The sequence below is a fragment of the Coturnix japonica genome, chromosome 10 (assembly GCF_054131305.1).
Source record: "Coturnix japonica strain WE chromosome 10, WE-NBRP24, whole genome shotgun sequence".
NCBI classification, from domain to species: domain Eukaryota; kingdom Metazoa; phylum Chordata; class Aves; order Galliformes; family Phasianidae; genus Coturnix; species Coturnix japonica.
In genome coordinates, this window is record NC_140672.1 from 26,546,193 (window position 1) to 26,562,145 (window position 15,953).

Genomic DNA, 15,953 nt, shown 5'->3' on the forward strand with positions numbered 1-15,953 from the left:
GGGGTAGCTGTTGCTGTGGGTTAGATCTATGGGGCAGAAGCTGCTTTCGGGCATATGTGAGTCAGATGTATAGCAATACCTGGCCCATAGATGTGACCCTCATCAGCCTCACAGCAGCTCCTGCCCCATAGATCTGACCAACATCAGCCCCACAGCAGCTCCTGCCCCATAGATCTGAACCACATCTGACCAACAGCAGCTCCTGCCCCATGGATCTGACTCACATATGACCGACAGCAGCTTCTGCCCCATAGATCTAACCCACAGCATCTCCTTCCCCATTGATATGACCCTCATCAGACCCACAGCTGCTCCAGCCCAATAGATATGACCCACATATACCCCTCAGCAGGTTATGCCCCATAGATCTGACCCATATGTGCCCCACAGCAACTCCTGCCCCATAGATCTGACCCACAGCAGCTCCTGCCCCATGGATCAGACCCACATCTGACCAACAGCAGCTCCTGCCCCATAGATCTGACTCACACATGACCGACAGCAGCTTCTGCCCCATAGATCTAACCCACAGCATCTCCATCCCCATTGATATGACCCTCATCAGACCCACAGCTGCTCCAGCCCAATAGATATGACCCACATATACCCCTCAGCAGGTTATGCCCCATAGATCTGACCCATATGTGCCCCACAGCAACTCCTGCCCCATAGATCTGACCCACAGCAGCTCCTGCCCCATGGATCAGACCCACATCTGACCAACAGCAGCTCCTGCCCCATAGATCTGACTCACACATGACCGACAGCAGCTTCTGCCCCATAGATCTAACCCACAGCATCTCCATCCCCATTGATATGACCCTCATCAGACCCACAGCTGCTCCAGCCCAATAGATATGACCCACATATACCCCTCAGCAGGTTATGCCCCATAGATCTGACCCACATGTGCCCCACAGCAACTCCTGCCCCATAGATCTGACCCACAGCAGCTCCTGCCCCATAGATCAGACCCACATCTGCCCCACAGCAACTCCTGCCCCATAGGTCTGACCCACAAGAGCCCCAAAGAAGCTCCTGCCCCATAGATCTGACTCACGCCTGCCCCACAGCTGATTTGCCTCTTAGATCTGACCCACATCAGCCCCAGAGAAGCTACTGCCCCATAGATCTGACCCCCCACAGCCTTACAGCTGATCCTGACCCAAAGATCTAACCCACAGCATCTCCTGCCCCATTGATATGACCCTCATCAGACACACAGCATCTCCTGCCCCATATATATGACCAACATCTGCCCCATAGCAGATCCTGTCCCATAGATCTGAACCACATCATCCCCAGAGCACCTTCTGCCCAATAGATCTGACCCCAATCAGCCCTACAGCAGCTCCTGCCCCATAGATCTGAACCAGATCTGCCCAACTGCAGCTCCTGCCCTATAGATCAGACCCACATCTGCTTCACAGCAGCTCCTGCCCTACAGATCTGACCCACATGTGCCCCAGAGCAGCTCCTGTCCCATACATGAGCCCCACAGCAGCTCCTGCCCCATATATCTGACCCACATCTGACCCAGAGCAGCTCCTGCCCCATAGATCTGAGCAACATCATCCCCACAGCAGCGTCTCCCCATTAATCTGACCCACATGTGCCCCAGAGCATCTCCTGTCCCATAGATCTGCCCCACAGCAGCTCCTGCCCCACAGATCTGATCCACATCAGCCCCACAGCAGCTCCTGCCACATAGATCTGAGCCACAGCAGCTCCCGCCCCATAGATATGAACCATATCTGCCCCACAGCAGCTCCTGCCCCATAGATCTGACCCACATGTGCACCACAGCAGCTCCTGCCCCATCGATCTGACCCACATGTGCCCCACAACAGCTCCTGCCCCATAGATCTGATACACATGTGCCCCATAGCAGCTCCTGCCCCATAGATCTGACCCAAAGCAACCCCACAGCAGCTCCTGCCCCGTAGATCTGACCCACAGCAGCTCCTGCCTCAATAGATCATACCCCAATTAGCCCCACAGCAGAACCTGTCCCATAGACCTGACCCACATGTGCCCCACAGCTGCTCCTGCTCCATAGATCTGACCCTCATCAGCCCCACAGCAGCTCCTGCCCAATAGATCAGTCCCACCTCTACCCCACAGCAGATCCTTCCCAATAGATCTGACCCACATCTGCCTCACAGCAGCTCCTGCCCTATAGATCTTACCGCAATCATCCCCACAGCATTTCCTGCCCCATAGATCTGACCCACATCTACCCCACAGCAACTCTGGCCCCATAGATCTGACCCACATGTGCCCCACAGCAGCTCCTGCCCCATAGATCTGACACACATATACCCCAGAGCTGGTCCTGCACAATAGATCTGACCCCAATCAGCCCTACAGCAGCTCCTACCCCATATATCTTACCCACAGCAGCTCCACAGCAACTCCTGCCCCATAGATCTGATCCACATGTGCCCCACAGCAGCTCATGCCCCATAGATCTGACCCACATCTGCCCCACAGCTGCTCATGCCCCATAGATCAGACCCACATCTGCCCCACAGAAGCTCCTGCCCCATAGATCTGACTCACATGTGCACCAGAGCAGCTCCTGCCCCAAAGATCTGATCCACATGTGCCCCACTGCATCTCCTGCCCCATACATCTGACCCACAACAGATCCTGCCCCAGAGATCAGACCGACATCTGCCCCACAGCAGATCCTGCCCAATAGATCTATCCCCCATCAGCCCCACAGCAGCTCCAGCACCATAGATCTGACCCACATCTGCCCCACAGCAGCTCCTGCCCCATAGATCTGACCCCCCTCAGCACCACAGCACCTCCTGCCCCATAGATCTGATCCACATCTACCCACCTTTGAAGTACTTTGGTCCTTCTCTGCCAGTCGATCGCCGCAGCATCTGGTTGTCTCCTGCTCAACACTCTGTCCTACATCCCTCCTACACAGGCCAGAAACCAAGGCACAGAAAGTATAAGGGATCCACAAGGGTCTGGGGCGTCTTCCCTGCTGGAACAGCAATGGAGGACACAAGACCACAAGAAGCCAGATTCAGGCAGAGAAGCTTGAGGGTGCAGCCATCTGCATTAAGGTTGCTATGGTTTGGCGTTGCAAATACTACTCTGCCTGACTGGGGCAGGGCAGGCTTACGCAAGTGTTTAAGCAGACGTCTTTCTGGTCCTGTAGGAAGCAGCAGGTCTGAATTAAAAGGAGCAATGAGGCAAGGAGTGCCCTGAGCTTGTTTCCTAAATAGAAGGCAGTGTGGGACAATTTGAGGAACAGGAATTCAACTACTGTAATGCAGAGCACTATTTTTGTCGCCTTCCAGCAGTCACCGATTAATGGAAGATTCTTGTCCTTCCCAGACTCCACTGTTGGTAACTCACATCTACAGCCTCTCTGGGCAGCCTGTGCCATTGCCTCACCACCCTCTGTCTGAAAAAGTTTCCCCCTAGTATCTAACCTAACATGTAGCCTAATTCTCCTCTCTTTATTCACAGGAGATGTGCTCTAGACCTCTAATTATCATTCTGACCTTCCTCTGGAGCTAATCCAGAAGCTCTGCACCTTTCTTGTGCTGTGGGCTCCAGATCTGGACACAGTACTGCAGATGGGGACTCATGAAGGCAGAGTGGAGGGGAGCAAGAGCCTACTTCTCCATGCTGCCACTTCTCTGTGGATACAGTTGGTCTTCCAGACTGCAAGCACACACTGCTGGTTCATGTCCATCTTTTTGTCCACCAGAACCTCCAAATCGTTCTCCACATTTCTTCCATGAGGAACAGCTCCATGATCTTCCCAGGCACAGAGGTAAGGCTCACTGGCCTGTAGTTTCCCATGTGATTTCCTTCCTGCCTTTCTAAAAACTGGGAGTGATGTTTCCCTTTTCCAGACCCAGGGACTTCTCCTGCCTTCTTCTGACAGCCATGACTTTTCAAATACGGTGGAGAATGGCTGGGTGAGCGTATCAACCAGCTCCCTCATGACTCTGGGAAGCACGTCATCCTGCCCCATGGACTTGGACATATCCAGTCTTATGAGGAGGTCTTGGACTTGCTCGTCTCTTACAGTAGGAAGGATTTTGCTCCCCTGGTGTCCACCTAAATGTTCAGAGACATGAGTGTCATTCACTTTCTAGGCTCTTCTTGTGGCTCCTTAAAGTCCAAGAAGTCTCATTTTCAGCTCTCCTTACGCTTTTACCACACAAAGTAACCTGTTCCAGTTGCTTTCTCTTGTGGAAGGACAAAGGAGATTGACAGTGCACCATAAGTCAGAATATAAACTGCTGCTATACAGAAAATATTTCTGATTTCTTCAGTATTTGTCTGGAAGACAAAGCTCATAGAAAAATGTTCTAAAGTGTGAAGAACGAGCCCCTTTCAGGACTGAAAATGACTTCTGCTTTAGATGAATAACATGAATGTCTTACAGGCAAAAAATACTAATCTGGAAAATATGAAATAGGAGTCAGAAAAGTTCCTGATGAGCTGCACATGAAGAGTATGGCAGAGTTTCCTTAGGGTAACCATCTTCTTTATTACCCTACAGGAATGGGTAACAAGGGCAGGAGTATGGTTCATCATTCCCTTCTTAGTTTGATGGCAGCTCCCTCTTTGTGCTGGGAAGGTAAATAATGATGGGAGAGACCCCTGGGTTTTGGTGGGACATGAAATATCTGTGGTCACAGCAGGTATGTGTCAGCTGTCACAAGGCAGACATACACAGGTAATGCAGGGTAAATTAAACGAGAGCCTGTACAATGAATATGATTAAAAACTGTGTAATAACAGCTCAACAAGAAAACCACTTGAAAGAAAGCAGGGGATCTGGCAGTGTGAATATATGCTAATTATAGAATGGATATTTGTCTGACGTCAGTAAGAATGTGCAATGTGTAATTTTTATGTGTCAGATAAGTACAATAGGCTGTTTTCTATGTTTAAGAAACCCTGACACTTGGGTCTCCAGGCTGTCTCCCCAAGTTATTCCCTAGTGTGCTTCACAACACTAAGAATGTGTAACTGGATCATTCTCTTAGCCCTCTTGCGTTGCTAAGTGTGAGATCCTCTGTTCAGAATTGGATTAGCTATCAATGAGTGATGCACAGATGCTATGGCAGACCCACAGTCCTTCCACTTCTGCCCTCCTACTGCTGACCTGTGAGCGCAGATGTACTGTTCTATAAGATGCTTTAGAGAGCTCAGGCTTAGCCAGTTGCTGCACCCACAGAAAGGCAGAGGGAAGGGCTGAAAGTCTGTGGTGACAAAGCTGGGCTGCTGAGGGGCTGATTTTCAGTTCTGTCACAGAAATCCCAGGGCCATTTGCAGTCCTTCAGGCAACTGCCCATTTGTAATAGGCTGACAAACTTGTCTTGTGCGTCACATCTGTTCAGGCTGCAGAATTCTTGGAGCAGGGTTCATTTCCTATGGAGAAAACCTCACTCTGTTTGGGTCTCTCCCTTTCTACAAAGAAAGGAAAATGACAGCAATCAAAATGATAAACACAAACATAGGACATTGCTTAGTTAGGATGTGTTTAACAGTCAACAGCAGTGTAACACTTATTCCTCAGGCAAAGAAAATAAGAAAACGAGCCATCTGGGCTTGTCTCTTCCCAGTTTTGAATGAGGCAACAGCATTAATCTTTTATTCCCTCCATTTCGGGCCTGGTAAACTTGGAGTTCTGAGAGATGTGGTTTTTGGTGAATAGATGTGGCCTTCAGTATTCTCCTTTTACTCCAAAGTCTGAATCTCTGCATTCCCCCATATCACATTAATGCTTTCTTTCCCCCTCCCCCCTCCCAATAAATAAATAAATAAATAAAACCAAAAATTAATAATAATAAAAAAGCAAGCTCTCAGCTTATGAAGAAATAGCTGACAACAACCTTCTGGACAAAGCGTTTTTATGGAGTACAGTTCATATTTATAGGGAAAAAAGATCCAGAACTTTGTGCTCTGTAGTCTTCCAGTACCATATCCCACACATGCTAACACACCCTTAGGACAAAGATTACAACTGGAAATAATGATGTGGCAGTTATCCTCCACCCTGATAAAACTTCATCCATTGTAGAAAAAGGTGTGTTCCACAACCTAGTGCTCATGCCATGTGGTTCCTATCAGTGGGAGAAAGTAAGGGGGAAAGCTAGAAGGTACTGTTCACATTAAGGAAATACAAGAGAAGATTTTTTTTGTTTTCCTGCACAGAGGTTGCCTTGCTTAAGCTTTATTCTGCTATGGAGGAAATGCATACACTTTTCTTCCTCATTTTCCCTTGCTAACAGAGGGAAAAGTCTGACAAGAAGAGTTATTGTCACCTTCCTCATCCTTACTACTTGCTGACACTGGAGAAGAAAATCCTCTGGGGACTACATGGCTTTGTTTCTTGGCTGTCTACTGTGCAGTTGTCCCTTCTCTTCACTTTCTCATTTCCTTAAGGTAACATCAAGCTGATGTGTGCAGCCCACCAATAAAAGTCTGTGGAAGTAAGCCTTTCTCAGGAGGTGCTGTGCTACTGTCCTCACTCATTTGCAAAGTTCCCTCTCCATTCTTTAGCATAATCTCCAGGTGGGAATGGCAGGAGGCAGTTACAGAAGGAACTGCCAGACCCCAAAGCAGAGCTGGTGCAGGAGGGTACCACACAGCCATGACTTCAGGTTGGGAACTCAGAAGACCATCATACTTGAGCAAGGAAGAGTCCCTTTAAATAATGAGATGTGCAGAAACACCAATGAGTAGAGAAATAAAAAATCTAGCCTTTTCAGTTTATCATATTGGCTTATAAGTTGTGAGAAATCTATGCTAGTTCTTTGAGAGGGACAGATTTTGTTTCTCTACTTTTCAGCTTACATTTGCACCACTGAGTTACTGATGGAAAAGGAATGTTACCTATAACAAAGATAAGCTTTATCTACTGATTGCTTTAAATAAACCCTCATTCCTTTCAGCTTTCACAGCTTGTAGTCTGTTAATCCCGTCAATCATTGACATTAAATGTAGGAAATATGTAGTAAATGCATGTCAAGCTCTCTCAGCGTGTGTCAGAGAATCCAGCCACAAGCCTAAGAACAAGTAGGGGCCCTAGCCTTAAAAGAAACTGGGGGTGGGGAGTCAAACCACATTTGGGCCACCACCACAATAAATAAAATCCAGGCAAAATATGGGTGAACCATGGGCTGACAGATCAGCCTCAAAGGGTTAAAGTAAAGGGGTCAGCCAGGTTGGATGGCCCTGTTCTAACCTGACCTGCTGGGTAGCAGCGCTCCCATGGCAGGGGTTGGGTGGGCCCTGAGGTCCCTTCCAACCCAACTATTCTGTGGTTCTATGATCCTTGAGAGCCCCTTCCAAATCGGGATATTCCGTGATTCAATCTCGTGTGCTGAGCGCTCCCTCTGCTGGCACACACACATAGCTGGATTTTTCCCTACTCAGGCTGGGAAAAAAACGTGCCAGTGGAGCTGATGAAATGAAAGAGGTCATTGAAACAGAGCCCGTGGGGACTTGAAGGCTGAGCTTACCTTTTCTTCTTGGTACAGTTAGCGATCAGCGTCGTTCATTACCTTCAGCACCATGCAGATAGCGCCTGTATTTTACACAGGCCTTAGAGCTGGTTTTCTTATTAACTGGAATGGCCAGTAAAAGAATCTGAAGTTTTTCTTCAGTTTCTGATAACAGGGCAACAAGTTTGTTTAGTCACTTCTTTTTTACAAAAGCTGTGACCTGAGGAACGGATTTATAAGCAGAGCATTTCTACACTCATGTAAAAATCCTGTGGAATGCAAATGTCCAGAAGAATTTTAGCACCCACTGTGGGGTTTGTCCTTCCAGTGCAGAGCAGACTGGCACATTGTTCAGCCTTGTCTGTTTAGAGCATAAAGTCCAAGAATGGCACCACATGAAAGTTTGTAATGCAAGGATCAAGTACACCTCATAGTCAGCACCATCAGCTCCCACAATATCCCACAGCACAGCACTGAGTGGAAGGTGGTGGGATACCTGTCTATGTTCCCATGATGCTGCCTCTAGGACACATGCTCATCCCTGGATAAGCAGTATAGCAAAAACACATCATCAGAAAACAAAGATTCCATCTTTCTGTTTTTCCTTGTCTATTGCTACTGAATTTCTTGTTCCATTGGGCTCGAATCCATAATGGCTTATATATGGATATGACAGTCCTGTCCTCTCTCCCCTCTAAACATGTGTACAACCACACAAGCAGCCAGACACAGCCCTGACACAGTTGCCATTCACAATCACTATCCCCCAGGGCAGCACAGTAAGCTTTCATCCCACAGGATGAACTACTGCTTTAATGGAGAGGAGAAAACACAGGGGGCAGCCAGAGACAGCTTTGTTCTGCTCTGGATGCATCTCCAGCAAAATCACGTTCAGTTAGGTGGCATACATCTCACAGTAACAGAGGGCAGTTTGCTATCTGCAGAAAAGGTGAAAACCAAAAGAAGTATTATTCACAAAACATAAAGAAATACTGTTATATGTCTTCTCTTTGAGTCATTATACACAGTCATTACAGAAAAAATGTTCTCCTTGCTGGGCATTGCAGCAGGATTTAGTTACGTCTTCTCTTAGAGATCCACATCTTATTCATGCTTACACCATGTCAAGTCAAAATGAGGATGGGCATTTTGTAGATGCGTGGTATGAGAGGCCAATATTCTGTTAGTAATGCTTTCCTCCCAAGGTTTGAAGGCAGCACCTTTTCCAGCCTCATTTCAAATACTGCATCACATTTAAATCCCAGCTTTCCTAACACAGATGCAATGTTAGGAAGCCATGTGAGGAAAGACAGGGATGGCTTTAAGTCTCTAAATAAGAAGAAAGAGAATCATCATCAAGGAGGCTGACTGACTGAAAAAGAATGTGCTTTTCCAGGCCATTTCTGAAGGTACAGCTGAGGGCTAACCCATAACAGTTACTTTACTTGTTGAATAACATTTTTATGTATGTGTTTTATGTTTTGCTTTTTGTCACTTTGCCTCATGTTTAATTGCTCTGTTCCAAAGTTTTGCTGAAGGGAACTGAGGAATGATTTGAATGGCAGTAAATGTGGATATCACAGATCCAAAACATGGCCAGAACTCAACATTGTAAAAGCTGCGATTTGACCCTCGCTCAACAAATACTTTGTACATTTAAACAGGCAAAAAAAGAACCAGCTTTAAACTGAGATGAAACCACAGATCAGAGATGAACATTTCATTAAATACTGGACAAAGCAGTAGAAACTCTTGCTCTCTTCTTGTTTGCAGATCATGAGAGTTCAGAAAAGCCCATGGAATTATATCTGATTTATAATCTGATTTATAAGCAGCACTGCATTGAGACAAGATGGGGATGAAAGGACAGAGCACAGCTCTGGTGAAAAGGGCTGGGCATCACCTTGGGGTGATCATTGTGACTCCATGTTGGGAGTGGCCGAAGCCCCCATCACAAACACGTGCCATCACAATGACACCCCATCAGAACCCCCAGGGTGTTCAGAAGGATTTCACTTGCCGAGTGGCACAGCGAAAACCGCTTTGTCGCAGAAATGTCTGCAAGGACAAACTTCAATTGGACTGAGCAAAGACGCTCCCACCCTGCAAGAGGTGGTCAAGGATCGGCTCGTGATGCTGCTCACTCCCATGTCCATCTTTAGCAATTGAAAATCTCCTGTACCTTGCTGTCTTTCAAGCGCAAGGTGATAACAACTGACTCTTCTCCTTTGCCTTTTGCAGCCTCTCGTCAACTGGAACCCAGAGTTCGGAGGAGAGAGCTCTCGGCTCCTCGAGCAGCGCAGGCCGAGATCTGCCCGGAGAAGGAGAGCCGAGACGGGCCCCTGCTGCTGCTCCTGCTGCTGCTGCTGCTCCTGCTCCCGCAGGGGCTGCCTGCAGGCAGCGGGTCCGGCAGCCGGCACCCAGGCGGCTGCAGCCAGGGGATCCCGGCCTCCCAAGCGCCGAAGGAGAAACCGCAGCCGACGCCGAGCTCGAGCCTCTCACAGCCAGCCAATGCGTGCTGCAGCAGCTTGGGGAATGAACCAGCCTCTGGACCCGTCCCTGCTGCCACCAAACAGCGGCTGGAGCCCTGGAGACATTTCTACTTCCTTGTCGTTCACCGCTTCATCTTACATGGGAGACAGCTTGCCACGCAGCCCAGCACTGCAGGAACTTCCCTGGTGCCCAAGAGAGCAAGAGCAGCGTGCTCCTGAGGCCGGCCTGCTTTTCCACTCCTTATCGCTCACGGTGAACATACAGCATGAAGTCACGGTGATGCCAGAGGAGTGGGAGCCTTGGGAGGACCCGCAGCGCCCACCTTTCACCAGCTCTGTCTGGGTAGAGGAAGGCTGCTGGCTGCGCACCGATGAAGATAACTATGATGAAGATGATGAGTGAGCGCCCTGCAGTGGGGTCATGTCGGCGCCCGCATAGTGGCCCGAGGTGGTAGTGGATAGACCGATAGTTATAAGGACAGGTTGTTTCAATAATAAATCGTTTCAGTTGTCACTTCAGTTTGGTCATTCAGTCCTTTCCTTGAGGGCGAGATCTCAGATGCTATTTTAATTTTGTCAGTGAAAACGTGCAAGGCTTTGGCTTGGTTGAACGAGGTGTACTCCCGCAGGGAACTCATCCCGATACTTCCATCACCCGCCCCTCATCCCGCCCCGCTCAGCCCTGGCTCCGCCCGGCTCCCCGGGCCGCGGCTGCGCGGAGGGCGGTGTGAGCGGGGAGCGCGTCCCGTGCCGAGCCGACAGCCGCCCCATGGCCGTGCCGCCATGCTGCCCAACACTGGGTAAGGCGACCTGGGCTTTCCTCCTTCCTTCGGCGGGGCCGCGAGCTCCAAGCCACAGGAGCTGCCGGGGCAGAGCTGGGGCCGGGGCCGGGGCCGGGCGGAGGGACAGACGCGTGCTCCGCAGCCCCTTGAGGGCGATGGGACGCGGGGTGGAGGCCGCGGCCGGGCACGGTGGCCCTGGAGCGGCTGGGTCGGACCCGGAGTCCCGCTCGGTGCTGTTTGCTCACGGGCCGAGCTTTGTCCGGAGGGCAAAGTGCGGCTGTGGGTGTGCTGTGGAATCTGAATTGAGTGACTGCTGCGGCGTTATTTCTGCACTGCTAATGAACGGGGACATACGTTGACCTTATTCGTTCCCGTGTGTTGCAAGCAGTAGTCATGAGATCCTGTACGAGTGCAGAAAGCGCCCACGGTGCAGCCTGTGGGCTGCCCTGGTTGCAGCCGTGCCTGCTGCAAAAGGAGCCCACCTGCATGATTCTAACTCCCTGAACCTGTCCAGTTAACATTTCTCTTACCCCTTAGGCTGTTCAACCATCCAGACTATTATGTATTTACTTGGATACAAAAGTATTTTGAGAGATGGTAATGAAAGCCTTGCTAATGTGAATGGTGTCAGCTGTTATCACTTTGGCCTCAAATCCTTTCATTCTATCACAGAAGTCAATCAGGTTCACCAGGCTTGATTTTACCTACTGAGATTGATGATGCATTGGAACATGCTGCCCAGGGAAGTGGTGAAGTCACCATCCCTGGTGATGTTCAGGAAGGGTTTAGATGTGGCACTGAAGGACATGGTTTAGTGGCCATAGTGGGGATGGGTTGAAGGTTGGACTATATTGTCTTTTCCAACCTTCCAAGTTCTAAGATTACCTCTCATCTATGGCTAGTTTCTCATGTCCTGGTAAACCATGTTCCTAAGCAAGGCACTACCAGTGTCTGCTCTCACTGAATCACCCATGCCACTCAGCAACGCCTTTCCCTTGTTCATGCTCTTCCTACCCACATTATAGCAGATAAACAAGTTGCCACTGGCTTCCCTTGCAAGTCTCAGCTGCAGGTGAACTTTGGTTCTCCTCACACTGTGCTGAAATGCTCATGCAATATTCCCAGTTCCTTTTTATCTCACTGGTGCTTCCACTCTGTGTGACACCTTTGTACACAGGGGCTCAGTCACAAGTCGTTTGCACAGCTGTGTCAGCCTGCTGGTCGGTTGGACAGACTTGTGGGGATTTATTGGGTTAAATGCAGTTACTTGCAAACTGAGTTTTACTGTGAAAGCCTTAAGGAAAATCATGGTCATTTTTGAAAATCTGATTTTTGGCTCTTGTCTTTGGCACCCTGCATTGGGATTGTGATCCTGGACTTTGCCTTTACAGCGTGTTGAGCTACTGGTCCTCTGTGTTCAGAGGGCCAAAAGAATTAAATTACAGAGAGCTGCACTGAGTATCAAAACGTTAGAATTGGTTGGTTTTGTTGTTTTTAGAAGTCACTCCTTTTCTGCTTTTGGAGAATGCAGCAGTTCTGTTGTGGGCAGCCTTGGATTATTGTACAAAAAGTCTTCAGTGGTGGTGAAAGGCTTATATTTCCAAGAAGGTTCTGCAGGTAAGAGTTAAGAGTTTTTCATAGGATTTCTTAATACTACACCATGTTTTCTATTCCCAATAGAGATAGGAAGGCAAAATCTTTTTTTCTCTATGCTTCCACATTTGATTTGATAGCGATAAAGCTCATTGCTGTCTTTTTAAATAGAAATTATCTTTGAGGAGTGAAGGAGGCCCCAATTGCGTCTTTGGGCTAGAACATATGTTGCTCATCTTAAACCTGTGGATTATCTTTTAAACATCAACACCTGGAACATGGTTAAACTCCTCTTGCAAGTCCATGTTCCTTCTCTGCAACATCCCCTTCTCAGAGTATACAAAAAGGATTTACAACGTGCTTTTTTCCTTTTTTTTTTCCCTCCCCAATTCAATACTCATGTAAAAGGGTCAGTTTGTATCTGAAGGGGGTGGTAGGAGCTGGGAGAGTTTATGTACTCTAGGAAGATGATGCTTTGACCCCAGAAAGTTGATTTTTCCGTGACTTACATCCTTCAAAAGTAAAATTCTATGTGTAGACTAAATATGTATCCTACTAAATATGGGATTTTTGTGTGCTTTTTGTAGCCTACACAATTTGTAAATATGGCATGTCCATGTGTGTCTTGGGAATGGCAGAAGAATTTAAAGGAGAAGTTGCTGTCAATGCTTTATGGCCTAAAACAGGTGATTATTTTGAATTGTTGTGTTTTGTCCTATACAGGTGGTCTTATTTAGGACTGATTCAGAACACCAAGCACTTCTGTGTATTTTTTTGTGATCAAAGATGTTGTGTGGGTATTGGCTTTCTTTCCTAGTTCTCACTGTTGCCTTCCTGTTTTCACTTAAACTTACCTTCAGCCTGAGCACATTCTGCTTTTTCTCCTGTCTTGTCACTGCTCCTTTCAACATGACTCAAACTTTGGTTTGCACACCATCCCTGAGTAGTATTGGACATTTATGTCAATATTTAGAATCCCCAGCTAGTTAGATTGCCAGGAAATAGATGAAGCTGACAAGATATAGATATATTTTTTTACATCTGTAGATGTAAAAAAAAAAAAAAAGTTTTGGCTGAGTGGGAAATCAATTGCTTTTTCACACAACCATCCAACACTTCTTGCAAGTCACAGCACACTGAAGGGCCGCATAGCAGAAAAATAACTTGGTGTGCCCATCTTATACTAGCTCCAGTTTATTGTCCATGGGTCAGTGAGGACCAGGGCTGCTGTTGAAGGTTTGGTAGCTGCTGAACAAAGAGACCAGTGTCTTGAAAGCATTAGAAGCAGCAAGTGAGCTTTCAAAATTTGTATGTTTCGGTGTTTCCTTGATGAAAACTGTTCATGTTCTGAAGTTTAAAAGTTTGTAATGTTCAGTCTAGGAAGAAAAATGTTGTTTTGAAAGGTTTATCTGCCAAAACAAAAGTTAACTACTTTAGAGAGTGAGAGAGGTGACTTCTGTAGTATCTACATTACAATTACAAAGTTTTTAATTTAAAGAACATCATATATATGTGATCAGCTTCAATGCTGGAGATTAACACTGTGCTAGTATGGTTCTATTGGTTCATCCAGCTCCTTGAAACAAGAAAATATGCTGATAGTGAGATGTTATGAGCTCTTGATTTAACTAAAAGTGAAAGAGGTAGCCTGCCAAAAGGATGTAAGAGTGTGAATGAGTAGTAGAGGTACTGCAGGGTCAAAGTGGAAGATGCTGTATGTATGAATTAATGGAAAACCAGCAGCACTTTGTATGAAATAGATGGAAGGATGTGCAGATTGCAGGACAGTAGATGGTTTTTCATATCAGTCTTTGCCCATAGTTTTGCTATATTTAGAACAATAATAATTGGCTGTAATGTGAAAGTAGAGGAGCATAAGCCAGGAAAAGTTTGAGTTTGTGCTATTGGGTTTCTCATCTTTAACTTAGAGTCACTTTGTTATCTCACAAGTTATTGTGGGGCTAAAATTGAGATTTTCAGTATGGTAATGGCTGCAGAAAATGTTAATTGCTGATGCACGTTCACTTTGAGAAAGATAGTTGTCCTGTTAGTTTTTCATGTCCTGAATAAAGCCAGAGGAAGTCTTTGTGTGGAAAGTATTGATAGAAGCATTGAATAATATGAATATTACAAGGAGTTCTTCCCTTTATTCCTCTTTTGGTTCCTTTAATACTTTTCAAGTAAGGGAATCTTTACACTTTGAGGATTGTTTGCTGGTTGACCATTCTTCGCTGGTTGATGGTATTTCACAGTTTAGTCTTCTCATGATTTACTTTCATGTGAGAGGAGAATAAAGTTTATGCATTTGCCAAAGAGATGAGTATGTGATGTCATTAGTGTTAAACTTGTAATTTCCTGTCCTCTGAATTTTCCAGCCATACATACAGCTGCTATGGATATGCTGGGAGGATCCGGAATAGAGAAGCAGTGCAGAAAAACTGACATAATTGCAGATGCTGCATATTGCATTTTAACAAAGCCGAAAACTTTCACTGGAAACTTCATTATTGATGAAGTTCTACTGAGAGAAGAAGGCGTTAAGGATTTTGATGTCTATGCAATTGCACCAGGTAAAAGAGATCTTTAAAATGAGAAGTTTGCGAAGGAAGGAAGGCCATATGGGGAATATGGATATATTCCTTTGACTCAGTCAAAAGATGCTTTGCCTCACGTTTGAGAATGTGGATTCTGGGAAAGCACATAATAGTCCACTGAGGCTCTAATAATCAATGCCTATATAAATATATATATATATATATATATTAAACCCATTAGCAAAAAGAAAATAGACCTGCACCACAAGCGCATGTATTACTATTTACCAAATAGTGAGATAGTGTTTCTTCATCTTCAGATGTTTCTGACTGAATTTGTAAGAGGCTTCTGGGTCTGATTTTAAATGTACCAGAACCTAAACATGTCACCTCGTCTTCTTTCAACCTGTAGTTCATTTACTGGTAAATTGAGGTGCTGTTGCCTTCAGAATGGATTCCTGTTTGTGCTGTTCACCCTTACTTGGGCTTACTGTTATTGTTCAACTCCCCTTTAGGTCACCCCCTGATGCCTGGCTTCTTCTTGGATGCTGAAACTGACATGACAGCCACATAATCAGAAGGCCGTGGAAGGGCAACCTCTGCATGTACATGTCGATTATTTGTGATGATAATGAATGCCTCCTCTATTTCAAGTTACTTTTGGACTACATTCAAGCTATGTGGCAAAATCTCTTGTATTTGGGCTGTTTGATTTATGGAAGTGACTTTAGTGTCTGCAACTTTCACAGTTCATAATCAGCACCTTGTTTTGAACAACCTTTTTGCTTTTTACCACCAGAGTTAAGTGGTATGAAGATTATGAGTAAATATTGCTGTAAAAAAATCACAAGCAATCAGCATATTTTGCAGGAGTGTTACATCTTTCTTGCAGTGTGAGAACTTGAGAAGCTTCTATTCCTACATGAAGTTCTCACAGTCGTACATGATGTGAATGTCTACAAGATGAAATAGAGAAGTTGTTTTTTTACAAAAGCATCAGGTTCACTTTTTCAGAATAGTGATGTTTCTATTGGAGGGCAAATAGGAATACTGAATATG

General features: G+C 46.4%; 1 protein-coding gene across 1 annotated transcript; it reads left to right on the forward strand.

The window, feature by feature from the left end:
• Positions 1-10,356: 10,356 nt before the first annotated feature.
• Positions 10,357-15,741, forward strand: LOC146759546 (hydroxysteroid dehydrogenase-like protein 2). Its single transcript, XM_085510426.1, has 6 exons — positions 10,357-10,384; positions 10,566-10,785; positions 12,266-12,384; positions 12,948-13,046; positions 14,736-14,930; positions 15,410-15,741. Exons 1-6 carry the CDS (start codon positions 10,357-10,359, stop codon positions 15,466-15,468), a joined length of 720 nt encoding a protein of 239 aa, XP_085366552.1. The 3' UTR covers positions 15,469-15,741.
• Positions 15,742-15,953: the final 212 nt, after the last annotated feature.